Consider the following 18,282-nt stretch of genomic DNA (forward strand, 5'->3'; position numbering starts at 1 on the left):
GTTTTACAGTTGACAGAGAAATCAATAACGTCACTTCAGAATTGTAACAAAAAAAACAATACCGTCACTTCAAAATTTGATTTGCTTTGTAGAAGAATGAGAAAAGCGTCGTCAATCTCAGCGCTTTTGTTTCTAGGGTTTGTTCGAAGCCCAAGTTCCAAGCTCCGCTTCAATGCGCTTCGTTCTTACTGTGATCGAACGTCGCCTTCCTCGATTAAAGTTCCAGGTCCTCTCTCTTTCTCTCTCTCTCTCTAGAAATTCGATTTGGATTATGAATTTATGATACAAGATTTGTGCTTCAGGGCCACTAACGCAGTACAAGAGCCTCGTCGAGCAAGGGAAACTACAGCATGATCCAAACCAAGAAGCGGTTGCTTTTCAATTGGAGAAGTTGCTTGGGAGATTGGAGCAGTATGAGAAAGAAATGGCGGAATATCATGTGAATATATCCTTGATTTTCAGCTCCTACACCGCATTCAAAGTTGGAACTTTGAGAATTTGTCTGAAAATCTGGAGTTTTTTCTTCCCATTTTGCAGGAAAGACTTGCGAAATGGTCGACGGAGAGAGAAAACGAGCGACGCAAGCTTTTAATGGAGGAAGCTGAGAGTCAGCAGAAAGATGATGTATGGAAATCAGTCACCAACCAACGCAATAAGTTTGTTCAAAGATTGCTTTCCCGGTAAGAAAATGCTTATAGAAAATGCTTAAAGATTTCCTGTTCCTTTTTTTTCCCTGTGTATCAATGTTAAGATTCTGTTTGGTTCAGGAAAAAACCGGAGAATGTAGAACCTGGAGTTGGGAAATGGGTTTCGTATCTTAATCGAGAGAGGAAGTTAGATTCAGTAGTTGGTCGCCGTCCAACTGCTCCTCCAGCTCCTAAGGGATTGTATATTTATGGCAATGTTGGAAGCGGTATGTTGCTGCATTCGTGTATGTGTTTTATCTGTAAGCAAAGCAAATGTGTGCCATCCTGAATCGAAATTTGGTACTTCTATTCAGGAAAGACAATGCTTATGGACATGTTTTATAGTGCCACCGAAGGAATTGTTAAGCATCGAAAAAGATATCACTTCCATGAGGTGAGCTTTTGATTGTGATTTGACAAGTTTTGGATAACAGTTACAGATCATTCTCATGTAGACAAGTTTTTGTCAATCCTTGAAAGACATGGATTGACTTCTCTCTCCAAGTTGATCATTGATAATGTTAGTTATACTGAAATATATTTATTTGCAGGCTATGTTAAAGATTAATGAACAAATGCATCAGATTTGGAAAAATCAAGTGGAGGAAAAGTCTTTGCATTCAAGCCTTTCGAATTGGGTAATGAATCTTCCCTTTGATTCAAGGGTAAAGGAGTGGGTGGCTGCAGAAGAGAGATATAAACAAGAGGTTCAGATGAAAAACATCCTTCCAGCTGTAGCAGACAAGTTCATCATAGACTGGCAGGCGGATCAAAAGGGTGGTAGCATTCTTTGTTTTGACGAGATACAGGTTAGGTTAATGTGTGCTAAAAGAGTTTTCTTTTGATACTATGAGTCTAGCATCATCATGAGTATAACGTGAAAATACTGTCACTTTATCAAGGACACATGTATAATCTTCCTTGTAACTTATTCACCTATTAGCAATTAAACAGACCTAGTATTTGGTGTCTGACATCCAGCATGGCAATAAGCTCCTATTCCATAACTTATAAATGGTAAAGGGAAGAGACCATAATTTTTTACTGGGAGTAATCATTTATTCAGAATTGCACCTTTTTTTTTTCCTACAGTACACTGAGGGAAGGGAGGACCAGCTCAGATACTTTGTTGCTCATTTTGTGACTTGGAATTTCTTTCCTTCTGTTACAGACTGTTGATGTATTTGCTATTGTGGCCTTATCTGGAATTGTTAGCAGATTGTTAAGCAATGGAACTGTTCTTGTAGCCACGAGTAATCGAGCACCCAAGGACCTAAATCAGGTATACATGTGTGTTTCAAATCTGAGAAAAACCCTCAGTATTCCCTGCCACCTTATTTCTCAAACACATATTGGCATTTTGCAACACATCTAGTTCATCAGTTTCAGCTATTTATGTAACTTCTTGATGAAGCTGACCTAAGCTCAATACCTTATTAACACTTTATTTGGTGACTTGATTGATTGTTATGCTGATAGAACATTTCATCTTCCCTTTTCTTTTCTTTTTTCCTGGAAGAGTTTCTGGAGTTTATAGCAAACTGCATTGCCCTAACTTCACTTTTTCTTTTTGAAACAAAATACCTCATGCAGGATGGTATGCAACGGGAGATCTTCCAAAAGTTTGTTAACAAAATGGGTGAGCACTGTGAGAATGTTCTGATTGGAAGTGAGATTGATTATCGTCGTGTTATAGCTCAAAGTCAAAGATCTATGGGCCAGGTAAGCATGAAGCATTTTCACTTAATTCTTTCCTCTATTTGCAAATACATGCGAAGTATTACTTCTAATTCCTTGCACGAGTGCCTCAACAACAGCTTCATATATGAATGCAGTATGTCGTGGCTGTTTTTCAGTCATTCTTTACTGGTTCTTCATATACTTGATGGATATGCTATAGTGGTCCATCACTATATTCACAATGCTGTATTTTACTTTATATTTAAGAAGTTAGTTTTAAAAAACATTGCGATTTGGAGTATTTGTTTCTATCTGGTAGTTACAAGTTTCTTTGTAAAAAACTCTGGCGGTTTAAACTTTACCATCTTAAACATACAGGTTCACTACTTCTGGCCTTCAGACAGCATTGCTCTGGAGAAATTTGAGAAGAAGTGGCATGAAGTCACAAACCAAGTAGGAGGGCAAATCACCTCGAGTACTATTCGAGTGATGTTTGGAAGGTACTTTTAAAATTTGAATATTACCTTTGGATCATATTCCATTATATAGTTTAAAAGATACTTGGTTCTTAAATCAGAATGCTGGAGGTTCCAGAAAGCTCTAATGGAGTGGCACGGTTCACATTTGAGTATCTATGTGGTCGGCCGGTATTACACTCGCCTTTTTCTGTGTTTGTGATTTTTGTGTTATATTTTTTCCTCCATTCTTATGTCTGATGATTGCTTCAATTTTTCTTTCTGCTTTTGTTCATTGACTTTAGGTAGGCGCAGCCGATTACATTGCAGTAGCAGAGAACTATCATACTGTCTTTATATCTGGCATCCCAATGATGAGTATGCGTATCCGTGATAAGGTACTACTGCAATTTTTCACCACTTTAAACATTTGCTCCCCTTTGCCCAGGTTATTGCAAATTTGATACTTCCATTTTCAAAAGAATAAGCTAAAGACACGTTAAGGGGGAAAAAAGAAGAGAGAGAAGGGGAGGGGCGGGTGGGGAGAGAGAAAGAGAGATAATAATCACTGATGCCACAGTTAAGTAGTCATCATGTCCCAAGCTGATGAAAGATAACTGGATTGACATGCACATATATACGTGCTAATATATGCATGTATAAAAACTATATGTCACGGTAAATTATGTATCTATTGTATCCCTTATATGCACTCATTTAAACGAAGTTTTTTTTCCAACTTTTCAGGCACGCCGATTTATTACCCTCGTTGATGAACTATACAATCATCATTGCCGTCTATTTTGTTCTGCAGCTTCTTCTATTGACGAATTATTTCAAGGAAATGAAGAGGGTGCACTTTTTGATTTGGAGAGGTGAGTGTTAATTTATTTTCAAAATAACTACTATTATTAAGAAAAGGCTTTTAGTCAGCCATATCTCGATGCTTTGAGATTCATCATTCTAGGTCAGGACATGCAGCTGATTGCTTTGTTTCTGACTTGCATTCCTTCCATATATTGCATACCCTCAGATAGATGCATGCATAATTTACTTTGTGCTGCTTCCACAATAATTTTTTATTGCATTTGTGCAAATTTAGCAGTGGTTGGGAGACAGTCATCAAGCTATTAGCTCAGTGTTTAGAGCACAACATGTAGGAAATATAATTGCCTCAGATAGTCTTGTAACAATTGCACAGCCAAGGGCTTAAGGAGATGTATTTGCTGAGCAGAGCTAGCAATGACTGACTATAGGATTCTCTTAGTATTGTCATGGTCTAAACATGCGACATTAAGAGCATGTGTCATGTTTGCTTTCAGTTTTCAGTTTGAAACAGAGACAGAGGGTTCAAAGCTTCGACGCGATGTTTTAGCAGAAGGGAGTGTGAGCTCAGGAGGTGCCCCAACCGGCATAGTATCCATGTTATCTGGTCAAGAAGAGATGTTTGCTTTCCGCCGAGCAGTAAGTGGTGCTCTGTTTCTTTAGGACATTTGTTTCTGATTGCTCTCTCATTTGGCACTTTGTACAAAAAGTTTCAGTTAAGGTGGTGCAATAGCTATATGATTTCAGAAAAGAGACTTCGGATCTTTCTTTTTATCTGTTTTCTTTTGGTTACTGAAGACTTCAAATGCATAAACTCTCTTCCCTAGTGATATCTGACCAGATAGTTTGGTCAAACATATTAATGATGAATGATATTCTTTTCCTGTATGTTGAATGGATGAGCTTTCTGTGTAGGTATCACGCTTGATTGAAATGCAGACACCTGTATATTTGGAGGGGGTCCATAGCCTTCATCCTTATTTCCAGAGACAACGCCGAGAATTCGAAAATATTTCTGCAGGAAACATACAGCCTCAGTTGTCATTCTAAGCAGCAGAATTATTATAACAACATTACTCCTTCCTATACATTTATGATTTTTCATTCTTTTGTATCTCCTTGTGGCTATAAGAAGCCAAGCCCCCATAAAAGAAAATTATAACAAGCCTGAATTTTCCATTACATGACATTGAATACAACTGTTGTAAGATTATTTCAATAAAAAATTGGTTCTTATTCTTTATTTCTTATCTGCAATTTCTAGTACGATGACATATTTGTAGTTGTTTGACTTGCTCAAAGCCTAAACTCTATAGTTGACCCTTCTGAATGTGGGGTGGTGTTGGTTTTCAAATTTGATAAAAGTGACCTGATTTTGCTTGCATTAGGAATGAGGTATAATTCCACCTGAGGAACTTAGTTGCTTTTTGGGTTCTTGGACACTTCTCAACTGCACATTTTTTGAATACAAGCAATAGTCTAAACTATAAGGAGAGGGGAGTTTCCCCCACACGCACTATCAAGGTGCCATGGAGATTCAAACTTGAGACCACTGACATGCAAGTCAAGGTGATTCTCAACAGTACATTATTTACACCGACTCTACATAAAATTGATTAATAAATAAATAATTTTTTTGGCTTGATCCTCATCAGTTCAGTTGGTTGGTGGTGATGTCAATAGGCAAAATGGAGCTTGAAGTCTTAAGGCTGCTGACTGCTAAAAGAGATGAGTTTCTAAATGGCCCTTCCAAATTCGCACGTGGAAATCATTGATGCAGATTGATAACCGATATCATCTTTGACCTTCTGTAAACAAAAATTAAAATATCAAAGTAAATGACTAGGGCTTACAAATGATTCTTATGAGAGATAACAACTATGCCACTAACTTTTATTTGGCGATATTCTGTGATGAACTGATTAATTTAAGCCTTTAATCACTTCGGCTTGCTAGGCATGCTTGGGATCTTGTGGGGTTACCTATTATTATGCAGTAGCTCAAGCATGACAAAAAAAGGCCATCCATCAGAAAGTTGATTAGTGGGCATATACCAGAAGTTGATTTAAGCATTCAGATTATTTCAGAGTTGCTATAGTGGACATGTAGATCCACATCATCCCACTCATCACTTATGATACAGTTGTTGAAGTCTTATTTGGTACGAAAACATAGAAATATAATCAAATGTAACACCATTCAGTGAATTAAATGTACCACTTGATGAGTTATGATCACTGAATGTATCACTCGATGAGTTATGATCATTGAATATACCACTTGATGAGTTATAATCACCAAATAAAATCTAGTATTTTCATGTACTCTATATTGAATATGATTGAAAAAATGTTAGTTCACAATGGATATAACTAAGCACATACTGTTTTGTTCAAGACCCTTGTTTTGTCATTTAGACTTTGACTCAGTGGAGGATCCATTTTGGAGAATGTCATGTGGCTAAAAGGGATACATCCCACTCACAGGTCAAAGTGGGAACTGCATGCCAAGTGAGCATAATGGGCAAGTCAGATTGGGAATTGCAATTGCATTTTTGTATGGGTTGTGTAGGTACTTATTGAGATATTTTATAGGTTACAATCACAAACTACTGATTTGAACAGACCAAAAAGTAGTCTGACCAGAAATTAATCCTAACAAAACAGAGATAGGAATCTTTATTTTGCACTTCGAAAATAATCTTGAACTCCTAGCATAAGAATGTCTCAAATTACTAAGAGTTTTTCTATTTAAACTCCGTACTTCTCTTTGTTCACTCTATATTATAGGTTTATCCCAACTACTAATTCAAATTTTCACAATTTTTAAGAAAACTTAGCTATATTCCCAAACTATCCCTAAATAAAAAAGAAAAAAAAAACTCATCAACCTCACTACCCAAAATCCACACCTGAATATTACTGCATCATTATTCTTTTGCGCCTGAATATTTAATTTTTTTGTAGAACATGTTCTATAATTTTTCAACGTAACATAGTGTGATAAATATTTTATAAGTGTAGTTGTTCTTCATCAAGAATTTTGTTCTGCTCTGGAAAACGAATCTAGCACATGGTATTTTGATGTATATTTTCTTATTATATATATGTTGTACATGGATGCAGTAAACACTACGTTTATATTATTGAGGGCATTATGTCAATTTAGGAGATAAATAAAAACAAGAAGCAGAAGTGTTGGGCGATGGGCGTGGAAGAAATCTGTTAATAAAAGAAAGAGAGGAGAAAGAGAGGTGAGGAAGGAACTCAAAGCCAGGGGAATGCGTAATATCCACTCCCTATCTACTTATATTACGTCCACAATCCCAATTTGGGGCTTTGTGAAGAGAAGATGAGAGTGTAGTAAGTTTTTTGGATTGAAATATGAGTAATCTGGCAATAGGGTACATAGAGATTTGTGTTTTTCTAAAACATAATAGGGTTAAATATTAGGTTAGATGACTTTTTTTTGTCATTTTATACAATAATAAAACTTAAGAGCTTAATGATTTAAGTATTTGGGTGAACAAATAAAAGTACGTGTTTAAATAGAAAAACTCATTACTCAACCAAAATCCTGGTGTAAGGGATCAATGCTATATATACTACATTTTCTGACTAAATGTAATGCAAAAGCGTGTTATGTTTTGTTTACTAGAGATGCGATCAACAATATTATTCGTAGACGTGATCGAAAACTCTGGATGCCATGAAGAATGAGGGCAAGCATGTGGGATGTATCCATGAAAAACTCTGCTTTATCATTTTATTGAAGACTGCTTATTATTACAAACATAACTTAATCGTTGAAAATTAACGTACAGAGGAAGATAGCATCAATTCACTTCGAAGGTTACAATATTAATTTCTATATATCCTTCTAAACTTCAGTTTAGCTCAGTTCAATCTGAACTACAAAAACAAACAACCATAGACCCCTTGATAATTAATACTCTTCATCTAGCAGTACATCATCATATTTGGTTCAGCTAATGCCTAATGTCATATCCTGCAGGAAACATCAACAAATTATTATTATTATTATTATTATTATTGACATAAAACAGATTATTTATAGAAGACTTATAAAAAAGTAAGAGAGAGATATAGATAAGTACTGGATATATTCAACATTGATTTTTGTTGAAGGAGAACGTGAGATGGCTGCGAAAGCATCAGTTGACATGGCTATGGTAGAAGGGCAAGGTGATCTTCGGCAAAGATCCACCACCTTCACGTCCACAGTAGCACCACCTTTGCAAGGCTTTTTATGGCCACTCAGGCATCTCAGTCTATACCGCCTTCCACAGGCAGCACCATTGTCCCATAACCCTTCACTCACCGCCACAAACAGGTTCCCTGGAGGGAACTGGTCTTGCTGGTTTCCGAAGCACCCTGTAGCTGCACAAAAATTACATTCATCATGTATATGGCACAAAGAAGAGAACACAAAAGGCTGACACATTAGTATATGTTGTCAAACTGTGAATCTTAGGGAATCAAAATGTTATTTAAATGTATCACAGACGGTCAGCATAACATTTCAGATATTTGGTAAGAGATTGTAGTCTTGTTTACATACGTATTGGAAGGAAAAAAAAAACTTATGTTTCTCGAGTTATGGAACTTATTTTATGTACTCACGTATATAAGGAGGACGGTAAGAAGTTGCCGTGCCGATATCACCCAAAACTAGCTTTGCTTCTCTGCACAATAAGCTTAACACTATGGACAAGACTAGGAGCCTCATGATCACAGCAAGTGAAAGCACAATCTAAGTTTGTGCTTATTGTAAGAAGCTCTATATATGTGTACGCATTTGTTTTGGAGCAATGGGGGCATGGCTATATATATAGTAGCACTGAGGCTCCTCTCTCTCTCCCTCTCTCTCTCTCTCTCAAGATTCTTTTTTGGCCTCCATAACTACTTTTTGAATTATGTTCTAAAAGAATAAGAATCATGTGGTGCTGATTGGAAATTCAAGTCAAACAGTCGAGTTCCTTCTAGATGAGCCTTTAAAATTGTCATGGGGTTCTTGCAAGATAAGGGGGATATCTTAGGAATTATAAGAAGTGGAAGTCTCATCACTCAAAAAGTTTTTTTTTTAATACACATAAAGTAATGAGAATGCAACTTTTCGAACAAACGTGTAAGAAGCACTTCAGAAATTTAAATGTTCTTGTATTGTATCAAATTGCCAACCAATTGTGTTAAAGTTTGCCTCCAGATGATCTGCTACCAAGTATTATTGAGGGTCAGTTGTTCACATGAACTGTGGGGTTTTAAGCTGGATTTTATCATGTTCTACCTATAAAAAAAGTTGACAAAAAGAAAAAGGATGAGGGGAAGCAAAAAGGCTAGAGCTGGATAAAGCAAAGCTGGTAGTATGTAATTAACCAATCAATTATGCCATGAGGCTTTGCTTAATTGGTGGAATGTGTTAATCTGAAATATACCACTCAGTATTATTAGTCCTGTGTGTAAACGCAAATTGGAGAGATAAGTCTAAATCTTTTGAAAACAGGACGTTTGGTTTTGGTTAATCTTAAAAAATTGTAGCCAACTTCAACTAGTTCCAGTGGAATGAGCCATGAAACTTGAAAGTCTTGCTATATCTGCAAAGGCTAGAAGTTGGGGTGGTTCTTATTAGATTCCTAAACATGATGTGGCTTTGGCTTGTTATCGATCAATAATGGGGTCTTACTTTTCCACTCTCTCTATATCGTTCTAATTTTATTGGATGTCCCGAAGAAACGAAGAGTGCGTAATTTAATTTTAAAATGGTGCTTTGTTGCATTGAGTTGGAATTTACACACGGCCAAGCTCAATCAAAAGTGTTTCTACGTTTCTGGGTCATAAAAGTATTTTTTAAATAAGTATATTCTTGTAAAAACTTAAAAATTCAAAGGTTTTTTAGGTTTTAGACATAAAAAAAATTTCACTTTTGGAAAAAGCCAAAGTTTTTTCAAAAAAGACAAAAAAACCGCTCAACTTTCAAATCAAAGACATGCAAATGTATTGGATTCCTTAGGAAATCTAAAAATAAATAAGGGCATTTTTGTCCATTTTTGCTTCTTTTAAAATTTTTCTCTCTCCTTTTGCTTTTTCTAAAATGTCCCAAAATTCAACATGCGTTTATGAGTAGAAGTTCTTACAGAAGCAGTAACATACGAGTCAATTGAGATTGTTTTGGGTTTAACCTAAACATAGAAGAGTCCAATCCAAAGGAAACGTTTGGGCCTTGGGTTGGCTAAGCACTGTATCTGGACCAGAACATGATCCAATTGTAAAGAGTAACCCAGTAAGAATGGCTTAGAGAAGACCAAGCCCGTCAAGTTAGCCTGTGAGCTACTCAGCCCTGTCAAGTTTTGGATCAAATGATAAATTTTCTGCTGCTTGCATTCCCTTTGACCAGTTGGCATGCCGCCATCTATATTTTCATCAAACAGTTTATTCACATAAAAATTAATTTTAACTCTCAGTTCACAAGACAAGGGAACACAAAACGACATGTTTGAACTTTAAAGTATTGGTGAAACAAAGTGGACAATTTGGTGCCTTGTGATAAATCTGGAGTATAAATCTTATGCTACCATTTGACAAGTTGTAGTAGTTGTTGCGACAGGCCAGCTACATTATACAAACTTTTAAAAGGTTTCCAGAACCAATCACATCTCTAACTGTATCCAGCAATAAAAAAGGAAAGGAACTCTAGATGGATCCTTATAGGGAGAGTTAGGGTTTTTATTTATTTATTTCAAGCTTAAAAACTCAATGCAGCTAAAACTATATGCAAGAGTCAATAATGTCAAAAGACAAATGAAGTAGGAGAAAGTCTTCCCTCAAAATTCCAATGTTGTATACAATAGTAATCTCACAATGATTGATCATGTTACCAGTACTGCTAGATGTGAGAGACCCGTTGTATAGCGATTGATTATGCGACTAACATGTGTTTTGTTACATAAATACAACATCAACATCATCTTGACAACCGGTAGAGGAAATACCACCAAATGAAAATATAATCCAAGCTTCATTGTCACTAGCTTTTTGGGGCAAAAAAAAAAACACCTACCTTCTTTGTTTCCACTAGCTTTGGATTCTTCAGCAAAATGGTCATGAGATTTGGCTTATTTGGCATCAAATAGAAATTAGCAATTTTTAGAATAGTAATACTACTTTTAGACATGTTTACGTATCAGTAATGGAAAAAGTAAAGAATCAGATAATTTAGGAATCAGGGAACTACTGAATCGGTATGGGAAGAATCATTCTCATTAAGCTGTTTACTAAACATACGAAATTAGTAAAGGAATGGGATTGATTCCCATTATTATTGTTTACTAATTTTCATGAATCAGAATCCAAATTAATTTGATTACTAAAATATCCTACACATTTTCACCACATCACATATATAATTCTTAGTAAGACGGTGTAAACATGATTTGCACAAGTGAAGTAAGGTGAAGACAGAAGATAGAAGAAGAAGAAGAAAAAGGTAGACAGATGGAGTGACTTACATAGTTTCTGCTGCTTGGGAGGCTGTGCCTGCAACGTTAAGGGTTTGAGTTGTTTAAACTCCTTCTGGCGTGTATTTTTATTTTTTTTAGGGTTTGAGTTGTTTTGGAATTATAGTAAAGTGGTAAGGGTATTTTTGGAAGTTAATAAGAGAAAACAGGAATGAAAATCATATCGACTACTCACCCCTAGTAGATCTGATACCCAATTTTGAGGGAATATGATTACAGATTTTGAGGTGGGGCTCACTTATTTTTCCATTCCTGATTGCAAGTAAACGCAGGGGAAGTCAGGAATGGAAATCATTCTCTTTCCTCTCATACCCATTACTGATACGTAAACATGCCCTTAAGGGATTGGTTGAAGCATCCCAATCTCACAACAGTAATTTCAAATACTTAAAAGGAAAAATAAGAAGTTAAAAAAAAAAGGGATTTCCATTGTAACACAAACCTAACATTCAGCCTATGCTCCAACATGAAGTAAACACTTACAATTTTAACAGAAGTAATAGGCTGTGTGTGTTTTCTGAGACCACTAGCTTATGACCCAAACACAACCTTAAGCATGAAACGACTTATGCTGAGCCGAAGATTTCTCTGTTAGAGCACTTACACCAAAGGGCTTGGGAGGGGCAAACCCAAAACAGGTTTCCAGCAACAACAAGCTGCCGGGGCAAGCAGTGGGGCCCACAAAGGCAAGCTGAGGGGAGGTGGCGAGCTCGACCAGCGGTGGGATGACGTCGTATTCTTTGTTTAAATTTTTTAAAGCGCGTGCAATACACGCGCCATTTAAAAAATTTGACCTTCTGATACCAAGCGGTATGATTACACGTGTCGCATCTTTGGGCCATCCGATCCGCTTTTAAATTTATCCAACAGACCATTTTTTCGCGAATAAAAAATCAAACAGAACCCCAACGGCTCAATGCCACGTGGATGCTCCCTGGGCTCTCCGATTGGTTTTTCCGAGAATCCAACGGCAGGCAATTTTTGGCAAAAAAAAATAGAAAAAATAGGAAAAAATTTAAAAAAATACGAAAAAAATACTGAATTTTTTTTCTATAAATACCAACCAATACTCTTCACTTTTAACCGATATGAATAGTATTGACACATAGGAACCCAAAAATCTTATCCGAAAATCTTATCCAAATTAATTGTTTAAGTAAACAAAGTTGTGAAAAAAACAAAAAAATGAATAGTATTTGCCATGGCAAGCCTTGCATTGTTGGAAACACAATTTTTTTTTTTGCCCTAGGGCAGGCACTATTCACATGAATAGTACCCGCCCTAGGGCTCCCCTGCCATGGCAAGGGGCTAACTGGTGGAAGTGCTCTTAAAGCCATCAGATCTGTCCCAAACTAAATATAGGAAATATTATTTTGCCAAGCTAAATATAGGAGATACTATTTTATTTTTTTTACTATTTAGCCAAACAAATATATAGGAGATATTTTCGAATCTTTGCTAGAACTAAAATGGGATTAACTGACTTAACACGCAATTCAATTTTAATATTGGTATTAAAGATCGTTACAATATTAATTAGGAGTATATTTCAAATGAAATTCTTTTTTCCTTTTTAAAATAAACTTTATTATTTAGCTTTGTATTTCATGCGGTTTTTGTGTGCTTTAGTTATACCAAAAAAAAAAAAAAAAAAGTCCAAGCGATTGAGGGAGGAGGGTTTATACAAATATTTATTGGGTGTCTAGGGTTTCAAAACCTTTGCCCATATGAGTGGAGGTGGAAGAACTCAACCAACTGAGCTATACCACATTGGCTATAAATTTTTTGGGAGACTTTAGAAAAATACAAAGGAGAGAGAAATTTTGTAAAATAAGCAAAAATAGACAAAATTACCCTTATTTATTTTTGGATTTCCTAAGGAATCCTTTACATTTGCATGTCTTTGATTTGAAGGTTGAGAGGTTTTTATGTCTTTTTTTAAAAAGTTTTGGTTTTTTCGAAAAGTGAAATTTTTTTTTGGGCTAAAACCTAAATTACTAATTTTTTTTTAGTTCAAGTGATAGTTTAAACTGCATGAGGATGAGGTTTGTCACACAAACATCACTACGGTGCTATAGATGTTCAAACTTGAGATAATTAGTATACAAATCAAAGTGTTTGTCTGTCGCGAATCTCACGGCTTGGTGCTCCGGGCCGAGGGGATGTGCATCAACACGTGACGTCCTTCTTTTGGATGCGGTGCGGTTGTACGCGGGTGTGCCAACACTGTCTACCATGCGTCGAGATGATGATGAGGTTTGGATAAAAGATGGTTTAAATGTTGCGCCTGTTTTACGTTCGACTCCTAATCAAACGATTGTGGCCGAGAGAGGAACGATCTCGGCCGTCGGTTCACGGCCGAGCTACAAGGCTGTTTAGTGGTGGTGTTGGTGGCGGGTTTTAGGCGGTGCTTGGCGCGTCGCTCGAGAGCGACGGTCGTATGATATATGAGTGAGTGAGGCGATAACAGGGATGGTGCTCCTGCGCCTTGAAAATTAAGGGTCGTATGATATATTGATGAATGGATTTTCCTTACAATCTACCACTACTCCTAAGACAACAAATAAATATATTGAAAGTGCATTACAGGAAAATATAATTTGTTCCGTATGAGGCTTTTGGTTTGGTGTTTGAACCCTTTGAATGTAGTCCTGAGCTTAGTATTTATAGGAGTTCTGGAGGGACATTCGAGGCTGACAAGACCTGCGCGGTGGAGTCTGACCAGGGCAAGTGGGTAGTCAAATCGGCATTTGGGATCGTGACGCATGGCGGTTTGGGGTTGAGAAGTATGGTGGTGTGACCCCCATAAATCTCGGTGAATCTCGGCCACGCCCTGATTGTGGGTTCTGCCCCCTTGGCCGTGGGAACGCATTTAATGCTTTGATCTGGTGGTTGGTGATCCAACCCTAAGTCGTAAGATTACTTGTGAGAATGTCTGCGTCTAATCACCCTGATTTCCATCACCAAATCCTGACTTTAGTCACTTCCCTTGTGCATTTAATGCTTCTTGTGACTAGTGGGTTTGCTGCGAAGTCAGAGGCATTACTTCATTAAATGAAGCGTGGGGCCCTGAGGTCACGTGGTGATTCAACCACAGCCTTTTTAAGCCGTGTCTTTTACGGCCTTCGGCCTCGGCCTTCAATCGTGGTCGCGAGGTCGAGAGGATTCTGCCTTTGCAGCTCTTCTTTTGTTTTTAGGAAGGCGAAATGCTTGACGAAACGATAAGAGCCAGGGTCGAAGGGAAGTCCCTTCAATTAGTTCATGACCGTGATTTATTAAGCACAAACACAAAGTCTTTTTTTCACTTGACTAGACCCCGTTAATTATTTATAATGAAATTCGCTATTTCATAATGATAAAATTTTAATTTCTCTTCTTTTTACAATTTTATCATATCTTCCAAAATATTTATATATTGTGAATGGACCATGGTAGAGTGAAAAGTAAAAGTAGATATTAAAGAATGAAAAAAAAAGGTTAGGTTTAGATTTGTAACCTTTTCTGTATTATACCTTTTTTTTTTTAATGTTTGTTTCGCTAGATTTCATTTATTAAAAAAAAGCAAAAAAGAACAAAATAAAGAGTCAAATCCTCGAGCGACCAAAACGCCACCTTTGCTTAGAAAGGCAGGGTGGGTTCATTGGCACAGTGGCTTTATACTTGCGTTACTATCCTGGACTCAAAACCTAACTCTATTCCCTTCCCTTCCCTTCACCCACCTCAAGGGACACCAAACCAACGCCAAACTAAGCAATGCCTATTTAAACTTACGCAGCGAGAGAGAGAGAGAGAGAGAGAGAGAGCGGCTGAGTGTGTGTGCGAGAAAACAGAGAGAGAGATTCACCTACCTCTCCTCTCTCTCTTGTTAGGTTTTCCCTTTTGGGATTTTCAGATTTTCATTTCCTTTCTCGCAGCCCTTTCTCTTTCGTTTTCATCGCCTCCTTTTCTAATCAGAACAAAACCCAAATTTGGTAGCCACCCAATTTTTTCGATTTTTAATAAATAATTTTTTATGGTCTCCGCTCTTTGTTCCTTCCCCATACCCATCTATTAAAAATGGATTCTTTGAAGGACCATTTGCCCAAAATCGAACCTTTGCCTCTCAAGCACTGTGAATCCGTTTGAAAACGTGAAAAGAATGGACTTGGCTGTCCACTAAACCCTAGAAGAAAGCGTATACATTAGGTTCTGATCAATGGGTAGGAAGCAAATTCAACTTTTCGATGATAAGAGTGATGGGTTTTTCTCTGTTTGCAATTTGGGATTTCAATGGAGCCCCCAAGAGGGGGCTTATCATCCTGGAGGCTTATTTGCTAGCGTTAGCCAAGTGGGAATGGGATTTGGTGTCTCAGCAGACCCTCCGAATCCACGCGGGAATGGCGACGTGAAGCTTCCATATGCCGACCTGTACATGAAGTATGTAGAGGGCATTAAGAATTTTGGGGTTCAGGAAGAGAAGGGAGAGGTGAAGAAGAAGAAAGGTGGTCTTAAATTGAAAGTTAAGATTGCAAACCCTTCACTGAGGAGGTTGATAAGTGGTGCAATAGCCGGGGCGGTGTCACGGACAGCTGTGGCGCCATTAGAGACCATAAGGACGCATTTGATGGTTGGGAGTAGTGGGAATTCTACTACTGAGGTGTTCAACAATATAATGAAGACTGATGGGTGGAAGGGACTGTTTAGGGGAAATCTTGTCAATGTTATTCGGGTTGCACCGAGCAAGGCAATAGAGGTAGGAATATTTCTTTTGTATCTATTTGTTTTAGGTGAATATTATGTTGCATTTAGACATGTTTTCGACTTGTTTCATTTTCCTTATTTTCACTGTTTGTCAAATTGGTGATGTTAGTATGGTTGATACTTAGACTTGTTCTAGTTTTTGGCGTAATTGATGTATTAGTGACAAGCTTATTTGATTTAGACATCAGTAATTGATTGTTAGCATTGCTTATAATTTATAAAGTAGTAATCCCTTTTTGTTTATTATCTGCAACTATGAACTACGTTTGCTTGATGTCATGCCCTTTGTTTCTCTGCTCATACCAGGTGGCCCCATAAATGGTCTTTGGATCCAATTTGTTTTCCCCATTGGGTTATAGTATGTAATTATTTCCTGTGGTGTGATGTGACTTTTAGTTGCACATAGTTAAGGTGAGCTGATGCTTTTCATTCTAGACAATTTACTCTTGCGGTTGGATTGTCAAATGATCAGTGAGATACTTTAAGGTGTCATAGTCAACGAAAAATATGCCTGATCAACTTTTATCATGTCATCATACACCTTTGTTTGATAATTGAAATCATTCTAAATTCTTGACTCCCCCCGATCCAGTAAACTGGACAGTTTGTGGCATCACTCATGAAGTTTACTCATTACTCAGAACATGAAGGATGAACCTTGGGTAGATTGGAGAAATTGCGTTGGTTTCATGGTGCTCTTCCTTAGTTAGAGCATAGGAAATGTTGCTGCAAATTTCCATATATGATGTGAAATCTTTTCTTCCTGTTAAGGACTTTAGTTATATCATCTGTCATCATTGAGGAGACAATATAATGCTTGAGGAGATGGCCTTTCTAGTTTCTGTCCAAATTCCAGAAAAAATGAAGCTTGCTTCATGCAGTACAATGACTTATTTATGATGTACCATCCTAAGTATGTTTCAATTACCCCCGGTCTGTTTTTTGCGTGATCAGGAATTAATTTGCCTACAGTATACAGAAACAAAGAATTGAGTGTATTATAGCTGTTGTATTTGGTGTGTACTTGTTATGTATATTCAAATTTGGGAAGCTAAACAATTGGAACTTTATATACAAGATTGTAAGGATTTCAATTCTGATCTTTTAATTGGTTTGGTATTTAAACTTCCGCTACATTTTTGGCAGCTGTTTGCTTATGATACGGTTAATAAGAGCTTGTCACCGAAACCTGGAGAGCAGCCCAAACTTCCAATTCCTGCCTCATTAATTGCAGGTGCCTGTGCTGGAGTAAGCTCAACAATTTGCACATACCCCCTGGAGTTACTGAAGACCCGGTTAACCATTCAGGTATTTTAAGGGTTAGCAGTAGTGTGTTCCTTTCTTGAGTATGTATGTAGTAATCACACAATAGCGTTGTTAAATCTGCAGAGGGGCGTTTATGATGGCCTTCTTGATGCATTCTTAAAAATAGTGCGAGAAGAGGGACCTGCAGAACTCTACAGAGGTCTTGCCCCTAGTCTTATTGGAGTAATTCCGTATGCTGCCACCAATTACTTTGCTTATGACACATTGCGGAAAGCGTATCGCAAGTTTCTCAAGCAGGAGAATATTGGCAACATTGAAACCCTTTTAATTGGATCAGCAGCCGGTGCTATTTCAAGTACTGCAACTTTCCCACTCGAGGTGGCACGCAAACATATGCAGGTGGGAGCCCTGGGTGGAAGGCAGTATACGAATGTGCTTCACGCCCTCGCAAGCATACTTGAACATGAAGGGGTTCAGGGTTTATACAGAGGGCTAGGGCCTAGCTGCATGAAGTTGGTGCCTGCAGCAGGGATTTCTTTTATGTGCTATGAAGCATGCAAGAGGATACTGGTAGAGGACAAAGAGGAAGCATAGAAGACTCGAATGAGAAATAAATTTAAGTTTTATACTGCATTTTGGTCGTAGCAGAGAGGAAAGAAACAGGATAGCTTTTCTTTTGACACGGGCTTACTTGCCCTTTCTCTTTTTGATTGCTGGATAATTTTTTTTGTTCCTTTTCATTTTGTGACTCAGTTGAGGGAGCCTTGTTTTTCTTGAGGTTAGAATTTATGTTATGGAGGATTAATTTAAATGTCATTGAGTTTTCTTGTCATGGAAGGAATAAGCGGAGATCAATCTCAATATTGTGTGGCTTGATATGTCATATGTGGCTCCGAAGGTATACACTTTGTACACAAGAATCTCTTGTAGGTCACCATTTAGTTTATTGATTTGGAGATTCATTCCTGCTTGCTTATTAGAATGTTTCTTATAGATTCTACCCCTTCCGTTTTGTGTTCACTCCTCAAGACCTTGTCTTCAGCTCTTGATTGTGAAGCCATTTCCAAGAAATAATTGGTTATTAATTGAGTTGTGG

At 37.4% G+C, this 18,282-nt stretch overlaps 3 protein-coding genes across 3 annotated transcripts; 2 read left to right on the forward strand and 1 right to left on the reverse strand.

Moving 5' to 3' along the window:
* The first annotated feature begins 32 nt into the window (after positions 1–32).
* Positions 33–4,889, forward strand: LOC103319689 (AFG1-like ATPase family protein). The gene is made up of 14 exons (XM_008221260.2): positions 33–226; positions 303–439; positions 538–680; positions 768–913; positions 1,001–1,080; positions 1,238–1,495; positions 1,858–1,968; positions 2,280–2,408; positions 2,745–2,866; positions 2,944–3,013; positions 3,127–3,219; positions 3,569–3,696; positions 4,144–4,285; positions 4,562–4,889. The coding sequence occupies exons 1-14, from the start codon at positions 97–99 to the stop codon at positions 4,694–4,696; spliced, it is 1,824 nt and encodes a 607-aa protein (XP_008219482.2). The 5' UTR covers positions 33–96; the 3' UTR covers positions 4,697–4,889.
* Positions 4,890–7,383: 2,494 nt separating this feature from the next.
* On the reverse strand, positions 7,384–8,475 carry LOC103319688 (EG45-like domain containing protein). Its single transcript, XM_008221259.2, has 3 exons — positions 8,290–8,475; positions 7,764–8,046; positions 7,384–7,654 (listed from the first exon to the last, which is right to left on the reverse strand). The coding sequence occupies exons 1-3, from the start codon at positions 8,393–8,395 to the stop codon at positions 7,648–7,650; spliced, it is 396 nt and encodes a 131-aa protein (XP_008219481.1). The 5' UTR covers positions 8,396–8,475; the 3' UTR covers positions 7,384–7,647.
* A 6,334-nt stretch (positions 8,476–14,809) lies between these two features.
* SHS1 (Mitochondrial substrate carrier family protein) lies at positions 14,810–18,018 on the forward strand. The gene is made up of 3 exons (XM_008221258.2): positions 14,810–15,912; positions 17,067–17,228; positions 17,310–18,018. Exons 1-3 carry the CDS (start codon positions 15,376–15,378, stop codon positions 17,778–17,780), a joined length of 1,170 nt encoding a protein of 389 aa, XP_008219480.1. The 5' UTR covers positions 14,810–15,375; the 3' UTR covers positions 17,781–18,018.
* Positions 18,019–18,282: the final 264 nt, after the last annotated feature.

This window comes from Prunus mume, linkage group LG2, assembly GCF_029339155.1.
Source record: "Prunus mume cultivar Tortuosa linkage group LG2, ASM2933915v1, whole genome shotgun sequence".
Lineage (NCBI taxonomy): Eukaryota > Viridiplantae > Streptophyta > Magnoliopsida > Rosales > Rosaceae > Prunus > Prunus mume.